Source organism: Dermochelys coriacea, chromosome 2 (genome assembly GCF_009764565.3).
Source record: "Dermochelys coriacea isolate rDerCor1 chromosome 2, rDerCor1.pri.v4, whole genome shotgun sequence".
NCBI classification, from domain to species: Eukaryota; Metazoa; Chordata; order Testudines; family Dermochelyidae; genus Dermochelys; species Dermochelys coriacea.
This window is the reverse complement of record NC_050069.1, coordinates 255,815,152-255,834,982: the sequence shown is the minus strand read 5'-3', so window position 1 is coordinate 255,834,982 and position 19,831 is coordinate 255,815,152. Positions and strand designations below refer to the sequence as shown.

The following is a 19,831-nucleotide window of genomic DNA, read 5'->3' as shown; positions in this document are numbered from 1 at the left end:
TCAGCTGGAGGAAGTTGCATGGAGAAAACATATTACTCAATGAACGGTGTTGGGCTGAAGTACTCATTATGGTGCACGCCTACCAGAAGCCTACTTTCTTTTCCCCTAAAAGCCTTTATACCTAATAAAAATAATTAAAATGCAGTAGGCGAAGTAGGAGACAGGGACAATGTAAAGAATATACTAATAACTCCAGCTCCTAAATAACTGATCCTCAGACAGCATTACTGCAAATAAGCACAATGACTATTGGTTTTTGTTAAGGAAAGCCTCCTGAAAGTTCAAAAAGCCAGAAACTATTAGGTGATGCTACTTTTAGCACATAAATAGCCCTCTCAGAGATTATACCAACATTAAAGTGATATTTCAATTTCAATTTGAGGAAATGATCATTTAGATTGGTTCCAAAACTGGGTTTAATGTACAGAAGTAATCTCTTGGGTGTAAGATGCTACATGACTACCCTCCTATAATATCTTCAGATTTTCACTAGTAGTTGAGATGACAACCTAACTTTTCCTTGGAGGAAAAGGATACATTACTCAGTGTTTCATCTGGCTAAAAAAACATAACAAAAGTAGTATTTTCAATTTTAAGCATTCAAATAAAAGCTTGAATTTATTCAGCAGTGTTTTCATTTTAAGGTTGGAAAGTTTTTAGGATTCGTTTTGTGTGTTAGCTCAAACTTCTCCCTAAATGACCTAAACACACTATTTGAAAGTTCAATAACCATGAGTAGCCTTTTCAAGATTGAAGTGACCTTTTGCTAACCTGTTGTACATGTTCATTCTTAACTTCTGCCATTCATTTATTTATATTTACCTACTGTCACTGTCCCTCTCCAAGAACAATTTTTCATTATCCCCTGCTACTCATCAAGGGTGTATACACATGAACAGAGCCAGCATCAAAGATGCTTGTTTATGCAAAGAATTAGCCTGCTCACATAGGAGAATTATACTTGACTTTTCTGGTAGTTCAACATTTTCCTCATCACCAATGAAGGAATAATTGGCTCCCTGGGATATAGATACCTTGCAGTTGGTTTCCCTATTTCTTCTAAAAGAAGCTCACAATACATGGATGGCAAGAACTCACAAAGTGCCAGATTGGCTGATGCTGTCAAAGCAGTGCAAGACTTCACTAGCGCCTGCTCCTAATGAAGGTGTTGTTTTTTTGTAAAACTTCTAGCCTCTGCCTCCAAGCTTAAACACCAATCCCATGAGACAAAACATGCACGAGAAGAAGTGCAATCTACCTGACAATGTGGTGTGAAATATCCAAGAGTATTCAACATTTTTTTCCCCTATTACAATTTAGCAAGGTAGCAGGTCTAGTGGACAGAGCACCAGACCATGACTTGGGTTTTACTCCCAGCTCTGTTTATGACCTACTGTATAAGCTTGGACAAAACACTTCACATCTTTCTATTTCCCCTCTCATCTTTGGTCTGTCTTGTCTAATTAGACTGTAAGATCTTTGATGCAGGGACTGTCTCCTGTCTAAATATTTTGTTTTTAATTAGACCCTTACAATGGCAAAATACATTTCATTGAATGCTGTTTAATGATTTAATTAAATACAGCTTTACCATAACTAACTGTTTGATACTCTCACACTTTGAGAGAGAAAATTTTACCTGTCACACTGCCAGATTCAGGAATCAGTCCAGAAATCTGCATTAGATCACATGGCTGTGTCTGATCCACTTCTTCTAGTTGTTTACAGAGAGTACAGATGTAATCTTTTAACTGTGAATCCAATTCATTACCTGGAGGTTTGTCACATTCTATATGAATCCACCTGGATAGATTATTAAAGTTACATTAATTATAATTAATTCTCATTAAATTATAAAATGTCTTACTAAGAATCAATCTCTCTCTCTCTCTCTCCATTCCAATTCTCAAAGCACGCACAAGCACACGAATGCGCACACACACACACACACACACACAGCGAAAGTGTAAACCAATGCCTAAAGGGTGCAATTATAAATTATGACTAAATGTACTTTGACTTATTTAGACAGTAAGGACTAGAGAATGTGATTCTTTTTTCAACTTAGAAATACTACTGCTTTGGGGGAGGGAAGAAATAAAAAAAAAGCTTTCAATACATCAAGCAGAGAACAAATTTAAATATCAGTCTAAACTTTGCTTAAAGCCAACTATGCAACCATAATATTGTTCTAAACGCATATCGATTTAAAGATTTCCCGCGTCTTTCATCCCCCCCATTACTGAGCGAACAGCATGGGTATAACTGGATACAGAATGCCTATTCTATAGGCTTTGCAAAAGAAGACAAATACAAATAATTCTGTTTCTGGTATCTTCATGAAATGAAAATTTATAATTGAAAGAATTTAAAGCTAGTGTTCATAAATGACAGGTTTCAGAGTAGCAGCCGTATTTCCATCTGATGAAGTGAGCTGTAGCTCACGAAAGCTTATGATCAGATAAATTTGTTAGTCTCTAAGGTGCCACAAGTACTCCTTTTCTTTTTGCTCATAAATGTTGTCACTTTAACAGCCCCCGTCAGCTCTAGTCTTCAGTTTACCCACAGAATAAATGCAACATGACTAACTGCAGGGCAAGTTTCTTTGTTATGCCCTAGTCTCTAGGAAGAGAGAGGACAGTTTACTGACCATGCCCATTTACTCATTTGCTGAAATTACAAACAAAGGGACCTATTTATTGACAACTATGGCAATGTTTTATGATGACTCTTGCCAATTAAATGAAGTGAGATGGATGCACTAATTTCAGACAGGCTACCAAACACATTAAAATCATTTAAGGAGTTGTAGTAAATTCAGCTTCTTACCTTTTGCACATATGACAGTGCAACAAGTCTTTCTGCAAGTCTGGGTGGCATGATTTTTCACAAAAAGGACAGGGTAGGTTGTCTTGCTGTTGATAACAACTATCACACACTAGACAGTTGTGGTGCCACTGACAACTGGTTCGTGTGCCACACTCAGCACACACTCTGCAGTTCTGGGGACCATAAAAAACAGGGATTTAGTTTGTTAATTATGATGTTACACCATCATTAAAGTGGCATTTTTAAAATCCTTTTTTTGGCAAATGCTAATAAATGATACAAGATTAACCACTCTGACTCTGGAAGTTTTCTATCCACAGAACATGTAAAGCCTGGCAAAAGCAGGAAAAATTTCCTTGCACTGCACTCTCACTTGAAAGGGACACAACCTTTCTGGTGAGTGGATACTTCAGTCTCTAATCCCATTCAAAATGTCAGCTTCTCTTTGAGACTACTAACAAGAGGATCAATTAGTATAAACTGTTGGTGGTGCTTTTGTGATTCTGACACCTGTATAATGAGAACTGAATTAGGACTCAACTCATTTCACAAAGGTCACCAAATAAAATCGTATACTAACTATCTTCAGTCCATATTACAATTTTTATATTTATAACTTCAGAACTAATGGTTATCACCTTTTAACAGCACTCATAACTATTCAATTACTGCTCATTTTCTGTGTAGTATACAATGCCAGAAAATGTATTAACAAATTATTGCCATTTATGATGACAACAATGGGATAAATTTTCAGTCTCTTCCTCCACGGTGAAAGAGGGCCTTGTGCTGTTGAATTGGTGTTATTTTACTGAACAAGGAGTGTCAGGACAAAGGGAGGCATATGGGGCAGAAAGCAACTACTTCATGGCACAGACTGGAGTGTCGCACAAGCCCCTTCAAGAGCAATGTATGGAGACAGATATGACCAGGTGCAGGGAATCCATATGGATCTCTGTATGGATCATCCCCCTTCCCATCTCCTACACAGGGAGCTGCTTAAGTGCCTACATGGGCTGACTCAGCGACTGAACTGAAGCATGCAGATCTCCCCCTTCCCACAGGAAGTGTCTGGGAATATGCATTAGGATTAGTTGCCTCCGTGCTAGTCTTCCTTTCTCTTCTAGAGGCACTCTGAAGGAACTGAACTGAAGTAGTCTCCACCGAGCAGCTATGGTGCCATACCACAACCTGATGGCATAATGCCTCCAGAGATCACTAGGTTGTGATTTCTGGCCTGTGTTCTATGCAGGTGATCAGACTAGATGATCATTATGGTCCCTTCTCACCTTAAAAAACTATGCATATTATCTTGATACAAAGGGAATGTTATAAATACAGGGACACAGTCTCTGGGGGTTGGTGCCCAGAGGCATCCCTCAGCATGCAGATCTCCCCCTTCCCATATGAAGTGTATTGTGTGTGTGGGGGGGAGGGGTGCATTAGGATCAGGTGCCTCCATGCTAGCCTTCCTTTCTCTTCTAGAGGCAATCTGAAGGACTTTTTGTAAGGTCCATGATTTGTGTTTGGGGAGGCAGACTGCAGTGAAGAAGCATGCCATTACCTTACTAAACTTAGAAAACTTTGAAGAGAATCTCCACATAGATGTTAATATAGCTTGAACCTTTATTATTAACTGTTTCTGAGAAGGGTACCCTTGATGTTCTGGAACACCACATGCACCAATGCGCACACACCTTTTGTCTTGGGTGGCTGGCCCCTGTAAATGAAGCAGCTGTGCCAGAACAGGTGCTCCCACTTTGGCAGGGCAATAACAGAGGCTATAAAGGATCAGGGAGAATCAGAGAGAGACTCTGAGTCAAAGCAGCCTGAGTCAGTCACGAAAAGGGGCAGATGAGACCTTCCAGAGACCAAAAGAGGTCCCTGAAGGAAACTGTAGGAGGTTCCTGGGGAATGCTGAAGGCAGGAGAGCAACAAGAGGGTTTGCTGGACAACAATCCAAAGCCAGAAAGCCAGGGCCAGAGGGTTGGGGAGCACTGAAGGCCAGAGAGCAGCTGAGTGAGTTGTCTAAACCGGAAAGTGAAAGTCAAGGTCTGGAGAGGGCTGAAAGCACAGGCGTAGTGGAGGAGCATATTCGCTACTGTGCCCAAGCTGGAGAGTTGGACCCAGGGGAATAGTTAGAGGGGCAGAGGAGTGAGGGGTGCTCTCCTCGTGAGAATGATCTCCCAGTAAAGTGGCTGTGGGGGCTCCTGCTGGGAAGAGCAGGGTTGCATGCCAGCTGGGAGAGAGAAAGAAGAGGACTGACAAGGTGCCTAGGTTTTGCAGAAAACATCAGAGCTGTGGACTGGATGTCCTGGTATTTTAAGGACTATAGGCACTGTATAAGATAAATGGACTATGTGTTGGGATTTTTGTTGGGAATTATTTGCACAATGTTTATGTACTAAACCAGTCCTAAGGAGTGATATTACTGAGTCAGGAGAGCCTGGCATAGAGATACTCGGGACTCAGAAGGAAGAAAACTGAGGCAGGCACAATGGCTGTGCCATGGCCTACTGCAAGAGGATGCTCAAGATGGAGTCACTCCTGGCACTGTTTAAGGTGATTCCAGGGGCAGGAGTCAAATAGGGAAGCCTGTCAGAATGGCACCACTAATAGGAAGATGGGAAGAGCACCAAGAGGTTTGAAGGGCATGAGGTAACATAAGGCCCCCTCACAGAAGACTCTGACTCCAGCAGATGCCCCAAGATTGGTAAGGTTTGGGGCCCGAACTCACTTCCTGTTCCACTTGAAGGGCAGTCCCACACTCTCCCCAAGAAGAAATGATCTGAGGAAAGCTCCAAAAGGGAAACAATGGGCTGTTCTTCCCCCCACATTCCTCCCCTGAGATTTTATTTTGTTTTGTATCAAAGAGACCAACCTGGCCTAGAGTATTGAACCTTTAGTTTGTTTTGCAGCAGTAACATTATATACATTTTAAAAAAATAATATGCTTAACACCTTATTGACATTTTACACAATTCTAATAGTGTAACTGCAAGCCTACATTTAACAACTGGATATCCAAGCTACTTTAGGTCACAAGGAAATGCGATAAGTACATATCACATATCAGGTTCCAAAAATTGTCCATAACATATCAAATCTTTTTTTTACATCAGGCAAGAGATTATAATCAAAGCATCAGTATAGTAGAAAGCCAATTTTACAAAATGATGCCATAAAAAAAAAATCAAGAGCATGAGACACTAAAATACTCAAAACGTTTTTAACCAAAACCATTTATTTGTGACAGGCTGTCATCAAATGGTCTTTTTCTTACAGTCTCTTCCTCCTAAGAATGTGGCTACACTGGGGAGGGGCAGACTGCTATATTTAAAGCTGAAGCCACTGAGCCTGTGACACTGTTCTATCCCCCGAAAAATTATATCTACACCATGCAGTTGGTAGAATACCAAAGATCGAACATGATTGATACTGGTGCAGTAAAGTGACTGTTGCTCATTGTACCACTAATGAACAGCCGCATTCTGTTTGGCAGCATAATCTAGAGGAATGAACACAAGATTGGAAATCAGAAACTCTAGTTCTAATCTCAGGTCTGCACTGATTGGTGTGTGGACTTGGGCAACTTATTTCAGCTTTATACCTTAATTTTCCAAGCTGTAAAATGAAGGTCAATATACAGTAAAAGCTTTGTTAACCGGCAGGCTGGGGAAATGGGGGGAGTGCTGGAAAGTCAAAAATTCTGGTCAACTAAGAGGGAGAGAGTTTGGGTGCAAGAGGGGACTCAGGGTTAGAGTGCAGGAGTAGGGTGGGGTGCTGGATCCGGGCAGCACTCACCTTGGGCAGCTCCCTGCAAGCGGCAACATGTCCCTGCTGCTCCTAGGTGGAGGCACAGCTAGGCGGTTCTGCGCATAGCCTACGCCTTGGCCCACTTTGAGTGTTGGCTCTGCAGCTCCCATTGACTGGGAACTGTAGCCAATGGGAGCTGTGGGGGCAGCACCTTTGCCTAGGAGCAGCAGGGACATGTTGCCGCTTGCAGGGAGCTGCCTGAGGTGAGCACCGCCTGGATCTGGCACCCCGAAATGCCTCCTGCACTCCAATCCCCGCTCCTGAGCCCCCTCCTGCATCCAAACTCCCTCCTAGAGCCTGCATCCAGCACCTCCTCCCACACTCCAATGCTCTTGTGGTCGTTCCTCCACCTAGGAGCAGCAGGGACATGTCTCCACTTCCGGGGAGCCATGTGGAGACAGATAGGGAGCCTGCTGGCCACACGCCAACCAGACTATAAACTGGATTTTCAATGGAGATCAGAAGTGCTGGTTTCTAGAACTTTCCAGTTTGTAAAATACTAGATAACACAGCTTTTACTGTGCATTCAGCGCCTACAGTATTTGCCGTACATGTATTAAGACCATTAAACTTGTGTTCAAAATGCGGCACAAACAAAAAGCGCTATATAAAAAACTAAATATGATTAGAATAAAGATTTCTCATGCAGGTTTTACATAAACTAGGAACATCTTATCTACAGAAGTTTATTTTTAAAGATACAATATAATTTTATGAATATGCTGGTTCCTGTCTGGCTGCCATTTTATTAATTTAAAATCAACAAGTAAATAAGCTTTAGGCATCCGGCAAGCTGACTAGCTGGCAGAGATCCTTTCCAGTAGTAGAGGCATCTGGTTCAGAGGCAACAAATTCTCAACTCAAAAGATGAATAAAAATAATAAATCATGCAATACTAGGGTAAAGAATTGAATAAAAAAGATTATGTGAGAAAGAGCTTCCAGCAAAACAAACAGCATCTTTTTAGCTAGCCTCCATATTTATCTTCACTAGAAAACATCTCCAAAATAATTTACACATTCAGTATCACATATATGAAATTCTCTGGGATTAAAAAAGCTAGACTGTTGTCTTTATGTTACACCCATATGCACATCTATATTGATTTTAAAAAAACAACACCAAAATACTATTTTCACTAGCCAGGGGATGAATTCAGATACTTTTACTCACTTCAAACAACCTTACTCCACAAATAATCACTCTGGTTTCAACAACAATAAATATGGAGTAAGGTAATACTCAGCATGAGCAACGATATCAAGGTTTGGCCCCACACAGGTAATGAATAGTTTTTAAAACATATTCAACTTACTTTGCATTTCCAGCCATTTGTTGGTACAGAGTCCATAACTGGTTGCAGACAAAAAGTATGGTACCCTTTATCACATGTATCACACACCAGCATCTTGTTGTCTTCCCCAGAATGCCTAAGAAATATGTTAATGGAGACACTTAAAGTCTTTTAAAACAGGCCATACTGAAAAAACACTCTTTAGACAGTATTCTAAGAACAAACCTGGGATAATTGGGCACAGAACTCTCTTTACATCACAACAGCAACATACGGACACAATTTTCAAACATAGGTGCCTAAAGACAGGCTCTTAAATCCATACTAAAGAAACTAAAAGTTGTCTTGTTTTCAAAACTGCTGCACACTTTCAACTCCCATGACTTCTGGAAACCAGCCATTTTTATTTAGATGTCTATACATGGATTTAAGACCTAGCTTTTGACACCTATGTTTGAAAGTTCAAGGAACGTCGGACTAGAATTAACATATTTAGATAGATTTTCACATTCTGCCTTGTGTGTGTCTGGAAAGCCTATGTAATTTTACCTTCCTCTCAAAACAAATAATTCAATGATATTTTTCAAAAAAGGAATAGTTACCCACAACTCAGCCTGCCAATAAGCCTATGATGACAAACCTATATTCATGCAAATGAGTAAAAATAACTGTTAGGGGAGAAGATTCCAAATCCAATTATCTTACAGATTACATAGTCGGGCAGATCTTCAGTTGGTGTAATCATCACAGCTCTACAGCCTTCAGTGACAATTGACAGGTATATTTTGTGTGTGTGTGTGTGTGTGTGTGTGTGTGTGTGTGTGTGTGTGTGTGTGTGTGTGTGTGTGTGTGTGTGTGTGTGTGTGTGTGTGTGTGTGTGTGTGTGTGTGTGTGTGTGTGTGTGTGTGTGTAAAAATAGGCATTTAAAAAAAATTCCACATTGTGAAAAGAACGAGCTGAGGATCTGCCCAGTATTTTTTAATATCAAATATATTTTGTGTATTTTTAAGTTCTAATTAATAAACATAGCAACTGAGTGTACCACTGAGGTTTGGTTTTGATGAAGAAGCACAGTTAAACTGCAGGCTCACACTCAGAAGTCATCAGCAAAATGTCCTACTGCGTATTAGATGCTAGTTCGTTAGCTTAGAGACATGATATTTTGAGAGAAAGACCTAAATGCTGCTCTGTATAGCAAAATGGTAAGACCCTGTCCTATGACACCTGCATAATTCTGTCACCCTGTCCTCAACAAAACAATATGCTGTGTATATAATCACATTTTACTACCTAGTCCATTTGCCATTGTGGAGAGGATTTTTTAACTTGTCTTCCCATAAGACAATGAAAGTCTTCTTGTGGGTGTACTTTTTAGAATGTGCTCCAATACTAATCCTTGACTGCTGATATCTCCTGTAGTCTGTGTGTGGTGAGGGAACATAACTTTTTTTGAACTTCTTGTTCTTGGTAAATGGTGCAGCACTAGAGGTGGTGCATTTTGCCCTACGTATCAGGCATATCGGGCAGCAATTAAGTGGTTATTCACTCTCAGATTGTCCTTGTTGATGTCCATAAAACAGAACAATATTCTTTTTCTTTCTCAATGGGCACATAAAAAAAATACAACGCGTATTAGATAGACCTTATGCAGAGCCCACCAGAAGGGGGGTGGGGGGGCAATGGGTCAATTTGCCCCTGGCCCTTGGGCAATATACTATACTATAGTATTGCAACTTTTTTTTTAATGGAAGGGGCCCCCGAAATTGCTTTGCCCCAGGCCCCCTGAATTCTCTGGGCAGCACTGGCCTTATGAGAATAATTGTGCAAGTATATTCCAGTCCCGAGTGAACCCTTGTAAAATTTATTTCATTGTTTCAAATGCCTGTCTGTCTTATCGGTGGCTGCTCTTGATTGGTCATCACCTTCAAGTTATTTAGGTAAGCCACAAATCTGTTTTAGCAATGACTCATCAGTTCATTCCCTCTACAAAGCATTCTGAAGTAGAAGGATCAGTCTTGCACAAAGAACACTTCCAGCCAGTGATAAAGTACCTAATATCTAGGAGTTCCATTTCAGCTCTTTTTTGTGGAAGATTCAGTAGCTTTGGGATTTGGTCAGTTATTTAAGTTAGCACTATGGTGTGCTATGGTGTGCTAAGCCTCTTGTGGCCAACCTGAGCCTAAGAAGGAGCCAGAATTTACCAATGTACATTGCCAAAGAGCCACAGTAATACTTCAGCAACCCCCCATCATCTCATTCTCTCCACCCTCACCGGCTCCCAGCACCTCCTCCCCATGGGCAGCTCTGCCAATCAGCACCTTCCCTTCCCTTCCTCCCCATCCTCTCAATCAGCTGTTTCATGGTGTGCAGGAGGTTCTGGGAGGAAGAGCAAGGGCATGGCAGGTTCGGGAGGGGGCGAGAAGGGGTGGAGTGGGGGCATGGCCTGTGGCAGAGCCATGGGTTGATCAGTGAGCACTCCCTGGCACATTGGAAAGTTGGCACCTGCAGCTCCAGCCCTGGAGTCAGTGCCTATACAAGGAGCCACATGTTAACTTCTGAAGAGCTGTATGTGGCTCCAGAGCCACACGTTGGCCACCCCTGTGCTAAGCAGATGTACTGGTCTGCAATCTTTACTTTTTTAGGACAAACGAACAGTTTTATTAGTAACATTTTCTTTTTAAAATCTGAGCGTATGTAAAACCGTGCTCCATTCTTACTTACTTGCAGTTCTGGCACACTTTGCAGTCAGGACACTGCCAACCTGCTCGTTTTAAAGGTGTAACTTGTATATCCAGGCACATCCCATGGTAATGCTGCCCACAGGTAGTACAAAAAAGTTGATCTAAGAGGTCTCCAGGGCTGTCACACACTGCACAATTTGCTTCTTCCTTTGCTATAATGTAAAAGTTTTCCAATTATTCAGTGAAAAAATAACGTTTCCTTGATTTTCTTTCTAAAGCAAAACTTTTCCATACATTTAAAAATCAACAGGTAAATGTTTTCAAAATATTAATCAAGTTCTTTTAAAGACTGATATACAATTCAATAAAATAGAGAATACTATGTAATATTTTAAAATTTTTAATCCATTCAAATTTAATTAGTTTTCCTGATGAATATATGCTCTGGTGGTGGGTTCTTTTTGTTTTTTGTTTTGTTTTGTTTTTTTTTTTTGAAATCTGCAGCTACTTTTTTCACACCAAAATTATAAACATTTCAAATCTTTAAAAATGAAATCTTACTAAAATAAACAGATTTACACTCCTCTCCCCCTGAGACTTAAGGCCTATTCTTGTCAGTACAGATTGCAGGAATGAGATTCTCAGTGGTTTTAGTGTTGCATTTTGTCCTACCTTTTGTTATTTTATGAAAGCTGTACATTATTTTTAGCTGGCACAAGTACATTTCTTTTACATGTTTTTTTAGTCATTTAGTCTTAGACAATAGCTTACATTTGGTTAGTAAAGCTTCAAGATTTTGTCCTGATATAGCTCCTGTTAGTTTTTTACAATTACTAATTTAAAATACTACTGAATAAAATGTATTGCTACATGCTTACTTTCTAAGGCTCTGATTCAGGAGCTTCCATGCTCAGGAATGGCCCTTATACATTTGCACATGTGTAAGTCCCATTGAAGTCAGGACCTCAAATGCTTTTCTGTATCAAGCCCTAACTCTTTTAAAATGGCAAAAGACTAACAATGAACTTTTATCACCTTATCACTGAGAAAACAAGAAATACTAACTCCATTTGTTGCGAGTCGCACTATCTTTATGTATATTGTGCATATGTACACACACAACTCATCTCACCAGGACATATGCCAATTGCTGGGTGTAATTACAGACATAATAAATCTATATTAATGTATTCCTTAAGTAAATTGGCCCTACCAAATATTAGTTATCACAAAAACTGTAGCTATGTAATGACGTTTTTGTTTCCATTTTACTAATTTTACAAAGAATAATTTTGAAGTAATTTCCTTGCCTATGTCATTAAAAAGGACATGTTTTAAGTATAGATATACAATTATAAATGGCACAAATAATGATGCGTATAATTAAGTTTGCCTGACATTTTTCATTGCAAGACCCTATTTTTTCAGTTGCTTATAACTTTTCCAAACTTAAAACATTGGAGCTGAAATTTTCTATGCCAGATGTTTACCTCAGGTTTAATTTTTATGGAAAATTTCAGGTGTAGCAGATTCAGATGCTTCTGAGGATGAGGTTGGGGAAAATGTTTTGACCCATGTTAAAAAAAAAAAATCCATACAACCTTTTCATTGAGAATCACTAGCACCTCCATATTTTGAAGCAGAGACTTGAAATTTAGCAGGGAATGGTTGCTGTGGTATCAGGAATGTACTGTTTGCCAGCGCTATAATAATTCACCCAAATTTGTATATGCTCAGCAGAAGTGCATTGGAGTTTGGCAGCTAAATTCTCTGAAGATTCTATCTGCACTGAGCATGCACCATCCCCTCAGAGCTCTTGCATGCTGACCAGACTGCACATGCAGCATCTCACAGAGTGCATTAACACATCATCCCAGGGATGCAGGGCGTGAGCAACTGCCCCTCCCAGGGACTGGGGACACTGTGGTGCTAAGTGCCAAAACTGAGAGCAGGGAGACTGTCTCTCTTGTGCCCCAAGTGCTTCCTCTGTTGGGCACAAGCAGCAAAGAGGAGGAAACTACCTGATTTGAATTCAGAGTATGAGGAACCATCAAGGGGGAAGAGATGGAGGGTGAGAGGTACCTTGCATGGGCAACCTTAATTCAGGCACTTCCTAACCCGAGTCCTTGACTTTAAAATAATAATAATATTCTAAAACATATTTTATCTATTTATTCATATTCATATAGCAGCTGTTCCCCTTCCCATTTTGTTTAGATTACAAATTAAAACATGTACACAGGTTCCATTGCTTCAAGTCCGTACGTTATTAGGTCTGTTTGATTCCACATTATGGAACTGATTTTCATGTGTAATAGTTGACTCTGTTCAAGATTTGAATACTCATTCAATGCACGTGATAACATTTAATTCGATCATATTGAATGTGAGGAAACAAAAAACCCTATTCTTTACTTTCCATAAATCAATCTAAATGCAACTGATAAATATTCAATTTACCAACTCAATTTATTTTTGTATAGCAGCTATTATACCATCTTCACAAAATGTTTCAGTCAGTTAAAAATGCAGAATTTTTCAAAAAAATATAAAGAAGATAATACATGACTAGAAAAACAAATTAGACATGAGAGAAGTGAAGGCTGAAAGTGGGCAACAGACAAAAGAGAAGAGATGGTTTCTTTCTTTTTTTTTTTGGTACTATTTGAAACCACTGAGACTGTAATTCGGGGCTGGCAAAGGGATTGCATCAGATAGGGTGTAAGCAATATAGCTAAGAGAGAGGAAGACAAGGGATGAGTCTAGCTGACCAATGTAGGAAGTGACTATGTCAGAGAGAATGGATGGAGTGAGGCTGAGAGAGAAGCCAAAAACTAGTGGGTAAATTTTTAATTTTGTTCCAAAATGCACTAATAATGTGAATAGATACTAAGGTAGTGTAGACAAGCTTGAACACTGATTAAAAGCAGGGTTACTGTTTGTACACAGTGCAAAGTAATTGCAGTTATCTAGACAGGAGACAAGAGAGAACATGGGTGTGAGAAAATGAATGAAAATGCAGATAAAGTTAGAGATCAGACTCATGGTATTGGAATAACTGATCTTATGGAAACAGTGTTGACATTATGCAGTAAAGGTAGCTTCTGGTGAAGATACAAAAGAAATTTAGCCTGGATTACAAACATAATGGTGGTATAGAATGGTAAGACTGAGCTGTGCATTGAGATGGTTGTAATCAGTGCATGGATTTCCCAAACTTCAGCAATGGCTGCTAAAATCACATTTTACTTTAGAGTAAAAGGCATATATGTACAGTCACTTGAAATTTCCAAATGGTGCAGTGGACGTGGAGGCCAGATCACGGTTTTTAAGAGGCATCAGCTGAACGGTCTTAGAGTCTGCAAATTATCAGCGTGGTGGCAACACTTTATGACTGTAAAGAGAAATTCTAATTAAGAAAATTAAGATTAGCAATGTGTGAACCTCAAAAGGTTTGGAAAAGCACTCACATTGGCTAGAGATTCTGCTTCAATGTGAGGGAGAAATACGAGAACACCTTTTTTCTTTCTGTATTTCAGCACTTCAACTTGACCTCGTGACCAGAACGAAGCGAAGAAGAGTACAAAAATGAGAGAGACTGTGTGCTTATGTGACTGTGTGTGAGAGAGCTAAATTTAGACAGATCTTTAAAATCTGACGAAGTTTCAGGTTAGGTCTTATTTTGGCTAGAACACTTTGCTTCAAAATCAAGATGTTTTCAGATAATGGAAAATTTTAGTGTAGATATCAACAGGTAGAAATTTAAGATTAAAAAAAAGATTCTAGGGAGGAAAGGGAGAAAGTCTAATTAGATAGGCAAGACATTTGACAATGCAATTTAAAGCAATGTATTAAACAGGGATAAACTTTCCAAGAGTGATCTTAAGTTTAATGGAAATATGATTCTTATAGTAAGATCACAAAGAGAACGCTGAGTTTGAGGAAGCAGCTATGAAAGAGGATTAGGAGCTGTGGAAGGAAAGTTAGAGATTACGAGGTCAAGAGTGCCATGGTGTTGAGCTGGGCTAGTAGGAGTCATTTGGAGGAAACAAGACATAAAATCGGGTGGACTGTGTGACAAGTGCAGTATGTCTGAGTCAAATTATGAATTTTATCTTGTTCTATGTGTGGAAAAGTTGGATGTGGTGACTGCACAGATCTGGACATGCCCAAAGCCAATCTATTGTATTGCATTCCAGATAGCTGCCCTTCCTGGAAAAGGTGTTTGACCACTAGTTAAAGAACTAATACTAAGAGCAACGGTGGGCAAACTTTTTGGCCTGAGGGCCACACAGGCATTGCAAAACTGTATGTAGGGCCAGGTAGGGAAGGCTGTGCCTCACCAAACAGCCTGGCCCCTGCCCCCTATCCACCCCCTCCCACTTCCTGCCCCCCTCAGAATCCCTAACCCATCCAACACCCCTGCTCCTTGTCCCCTGACTGCCCCCTCCTGAGACTCCCACCCCTAACCACCTCCCAGAACTCCACCCCCATCCAACCCCCCTGCTCCCTGTCCCATGACTGCCCCGACCCCTGTCCACACCCTTGCCCCCAGACAGGCCCCCCCGGGACTCCCATGCCTATCCAACCCCCCCATTTCCAGTCCCCTGACCCTCCACCCCCTCCAACCTTCCCTGCTCCCTATCCCCTGATTGCCCTGACCCCTTTTCACACCCCCATCCCTAACTGCCCCCTCAGGACTCCACCCCGTATCCAACCTGCCCACTCCCTGTCCCCTGATTGCCCCAACTCCTATTCACACCCCAGCCCCTAACCGCCCCCTGGAACCCCAGGCCGTATCCAACTCCCCCAGCTTCCTGCCCCTGACTGCCCCAACCCCTATCCACACCCCGCCCCCTGACAGCCCCCCCCCGGGACTCCCATGCCACATCCAACTGCCCCCTGCTCCCTGACTGCCCTCGCAACCCCCTACCCCTTATCCAACCCCCCCTCTCCCCGCCCCCTTATCATGCTGCTCAGAGCAGCAGGAGCTTACAGCTGCTCCACCTGGCCAGAGACAGCCACGCCGCCTGCGCTGCCCAACAGGAGTGGCAGGCCAGAGCGCTGGCGGCGCGGTGCACTGAGGCTGTGGGGGAGGGGGGACAGCAGGGGCAGGGCCGGGGGCTAGCATCCCTGTCCGGGAGCTCAGGGGCCAGGCAGGATGGTCCCACAGGCCAGATGTGGCCCACGGGCTGTAGTTTGCCCACCTCTGACTAAGAGCCTTCAAGACTGCAGTCTGGGGACACCAGATTTTATTGTCTCTCAACTAGTGGCTAACCTCCATTGGAATGATGTATATCGGGGTGGGGGGGAGGGGTTGGATATATATATATAAAATAAACGAACAAAAACAACTGGTGGGTCTGTAGATTTTCAATTTAAGAACATCTTAAAGAAGGAGGCCCTATTCAAGAGCAGCATTCTGCTCTGTGCAAGGGGCAGACCATCACCACATTTAAGGACTTGCAGAAGCAAGAGAGCAGAAGGCGCTCTGCCCAGCTTGAACGCTACAAACCTCAGACTCACAGTAGGTGCATCAGAGGACTTCTGTTGTTTTCAAAGATCTGTTACTCTTGAGTGCTTTAAGAGTAAAGTCACTGCAGTTAAGAAGTTCCTTTGCTAAGCATCTGTACCTTGCTTTCCTGTCATGTTGTTCCTGAAGGGGTTAAACAAGAAGCCCGGCATGCTCACAGCCTAGATGTAGGGAAAGTGTGTATTAGCAAGTTGTGGCGGGGGGCATGGGAGGACACAGATTTATTTTGGGGCTAGGGTGGCAGCACCCTATGTCCCAAGGAAGGGCATCATACAAGAGCTGTATAGTCCCAAAGCTAGAAATGGTGACTAGGCTCTGCCCAGACCCATTTGGCTTTGAAGCACGTAGGAGGCTAGCTACTGGGTCCATGTGTAACAGACTGGCGACCATTCAGAGCATATTGGGTCAGCTTATAACAGACAGTATGTGAAAAACCCATTTTCCATGCCAGCTAATGCAAAGCAGCTTTTTCATTATTTCATCAGCTCATCAAAATACATATTCACACCCCAAGATTTCAGTGCATTAGCCTAATTCAAGGTGATAGTGACAAGTTAATAATAATAGTCTGAGTAGTTACTTTGAAAATATACAGATGTTCACAACACCTCTAAATAGCTTGTACTGTTTCACATGCCCACTGTTCCTGAGGATGATTTAGCTCCCCACTCTCCAGTGGGTAATCTGTTTATTTAAATTAGATTTGCTTGTGTGTAATATTTTGCCTACTTCCCACTTACAATTGTTATTTAATAACTGAATAGGAAGGGGGTGTATATACAGGGACTCTGCTCTCTCCAACTTTCCTTCCCTCAAATTCAGCTCTGCCCTCAAGCAGAAAAATAAGCAGGATCAGGATGCAAGGGATGTGCTGTCACTTGTCAACATGAAAGCAGCTCAGTGGAAAGAAAAGGCTGTTTGAAAACATCTCCTGGACACATCTGAGCAGCAGAACTTTTCGTATGTACTTGTACTATTGACAAGCTTGTACTACTGACTGAGCAGCCAAGTGGGCTGGAGGGCAGAGGAGGAATTCCTGCACACTCCCTTTCCCCTCTGCCCATTCCAGCTATAACACATGACTGAATCATAGTGGATAAAGAAGAGTATTTTACAAATGCATAAATAATTTAGTAAACAAATTACACTTTGGAGGTTGGGCTAAACCTCCCTTAAAAGCAGGAGGAGCAGCGGAAGGGAAACAGGAATTCAGGATTTGCCATACTGGATCAGATAAGTGATCCATGCACTCCAGTAGCCCATCTCCAATGGAAAACATGAGAACCTTAAGTAGCCACGTCTGAAATGGGCTATGGACAGGGAGTTCTTGGGGCTGTAGCATATCAGAGTGCAGGGATTTGCAGAGTCTACTATTATTGAGAAATATCCACACTGGTGTTGGTCAGTTCAGTATATGAACAGCAACTCTAAACCCAGGCTGGCTGCAACAATTCTGTCTGCACTTCCATTGAACATTTATTTTAGTGAAACCTTACTTTTTATTTTTTCAAACAAATTTGTGGTTAATGTCTTTTAAAAATATACCTATCTTTATATTTTTTCTAATTTACAGAAGTACTTTAAGAAACGGTTAATCCTGATGCAGGATTGAACCCATACTTAGTACGCAGGGTGCTGAGCACCATGGCCCAATATCTTATTGGCTTCAAGGGGGTTATTCACATGCTTAAATACAAACACATACTTAAATGCTTTGCTGAATTGGGCCAGGATGCTCAGCATCTTACACAGTGGAGTCCTATATGACCAGAGTGTGAACCTGTGATATAATAACCATATACAGTTCACTTTCTTATTTGAATGTAGCTTACTTACATCTTTCAGGAGCCTGGTCAATATGATCTGGACAAAGGAGAGAGAAGTTACTGAAATCCTGAAAGGTGCCTGCTCCAGCAGCACAGGGGTAATGGTACATCTGGGTACATTTCTCTTCACAGCATTTGATAGTGGCTCCAAGGTGCTTACAATATGCACATCGCTGAAAAACAGACATGCAGTTCTTTTTATGATGAAACTGAATACAAAAACTACAGTTCACAGAGGAAATCCCTTCATTGCACAAATCAGAAAATCCATTCTCATGTCAGCCACTGAGGCCGAGCCAGTGCCAAAGGTCTTATTCACAGAAGCAATGTTACAACCACATATCTACTCTACAGATTTTCACTTTGCAAAGACGGCTGGCAGCTTGGAATTTGGTGCTCCCCCAAGGTCATTCTGGCTGAAGATTTTGGAGCTAGATTTTCAAGAGTATACAGAGCTGCTTAACTCTGCAAGTGAATAGTAGAACTCCCACTGATTTCACTGGAAGCAGAGCTAGGGCAATGCTGAGAACTGTGGAAAGTCCCAACCCTTAGCTACAATCTGCTTAACCTTCTGAGGTACATTATGTGGCAATCCCCTAAAATGGCAAACACCAACATATAATCAAAATCTATCCTCATTATTTACTGCTGTCCATATAAACAGACTCATCAGCTGCAAGAACCGTATGCTTCACATGAATAAATCTGCTCTGGTAACTTCAGACTTTTTGATGGTGGAATATATTTCCTTTACTTTTTATCTATTGTCTAATTTTAGCTATTTCTTTTATAAAGAGGCCTGTAAAGTAATTCAGAATAGTGCATGCAGAAGCTATGCATGTTGGTAAGAGCTATTACTAGAAATGGTATAATTCTGATATTGTGAAATAACAGTGTACATTAGAATATGAAAATACGTGAAAGTAAACTGGAAGTATCATGTTCTACTTAAAAGATCAACACATTATACCCAGTATGGAGCACCCTGTCTCGCAAAGTGATGGATTAGATTACCTAGTATCTCTTTCCCATCTCCAATTACATTGATTCTATGATATACGAGTTCAGGCAACAGAATACTTTACACCGAATCAGTACTGTTATCATTAATGATCACATTTGTATAGGTGAAAAGAGAATTCCTCATGAAGAACTAACGATCTGTCATAGGGCCATCTCACCTGGAGTTCGTTCTGCATGACAGGTGCACCTGCCTTAAGGTATGTCTACACTACGAAATTAGGTAGATATTATAGAAGTCGATTTTTAGAAATTGATTTTATACAGTCAATTGCAGATATCCACACTAAGCGCATTAAGTCGGCAGAGTGCGTCCTCACTACCGTGGCTAGCATCGATTTACGGAGCGGTGCACTGTGGGTAGCTATCCCACAGTTCCCGCAGTCTCCACCACCCATTGGAATTTTGGGTTAAGCTCCCAATACCTGATGGGGCAAAAACATTGCCATGGGTGGTTTTGTGTACATTTTGTCAGTCGCCCCTCCCTCTGTGAAAGCAACGGCAGACAATCGTTTTGCGCCTTTTTTCCCCGTGCAAACACCTTACCATGGCAAGTGTGCAACCTGTTCAGCTCAGCTCACCGACACCGCCGCTGTTGTGTCCTGGGTGCTGCTAGCAGCAGACAGTGCAGTAGGACTGCTAACCGTCGTCATACACCGCTTCCACTGCAACTCTGCTCTACTGCTATTGTTTCAATAGCGAATTTCTCCATGTTGTCTGTCATGGGCTCCCGGGTACGTGTGTTCTTCCTCGGGAAATGAGCGCAGTGCTGTCATCCTCCATCATTTCTGCTGCAACTCTGCTCTCATGAATCCACCTTGCAAGTCCTCTC

At 41.5% G+C, this 19,831-nt stretch overlaps 1 protein-coding gene across 27 annotated transcripts in view; it reads right to left on the bottom strand.

The window, feature by feature from the left end:
- Window positions 1-19,831, bottom strand: part of KMT2C (lysine methyltransferase 2C) — a 356,354-nt gene that overhangs the window by 142,434 nt on the left and 194,089 nt on the right. For all 27 annotated transcript variants that reach the window (XM_043509677.1, XM_043509671.1, XM_043509676.1 and 24 more), the window contains 5 exons: window positions 17,990-18,152; window positions 10,661-10,832; window positions 7,961-8,075; window positions 2,830-3,002; window positions 1,640-1,803 (listed from right to left, as the gene is read on the bottom strand). In XM_043509677.1, the coding sequence (XP_043365612.1) occupies window positions 1,640-1,803; window positions 2,830-3,002; window positions 7,961-8,075; window positions 10,661-10,832; window positions 17,990-18,152 (787 nt within the window). The remainder of the gene's footprint in view (window positions 1-1,639; window positions 1,804-2,829; window positions 3,003-7,960; window positions 8,076-10,660; window positions 10,833-17,989; window positions 18,153-19,831) is intronic.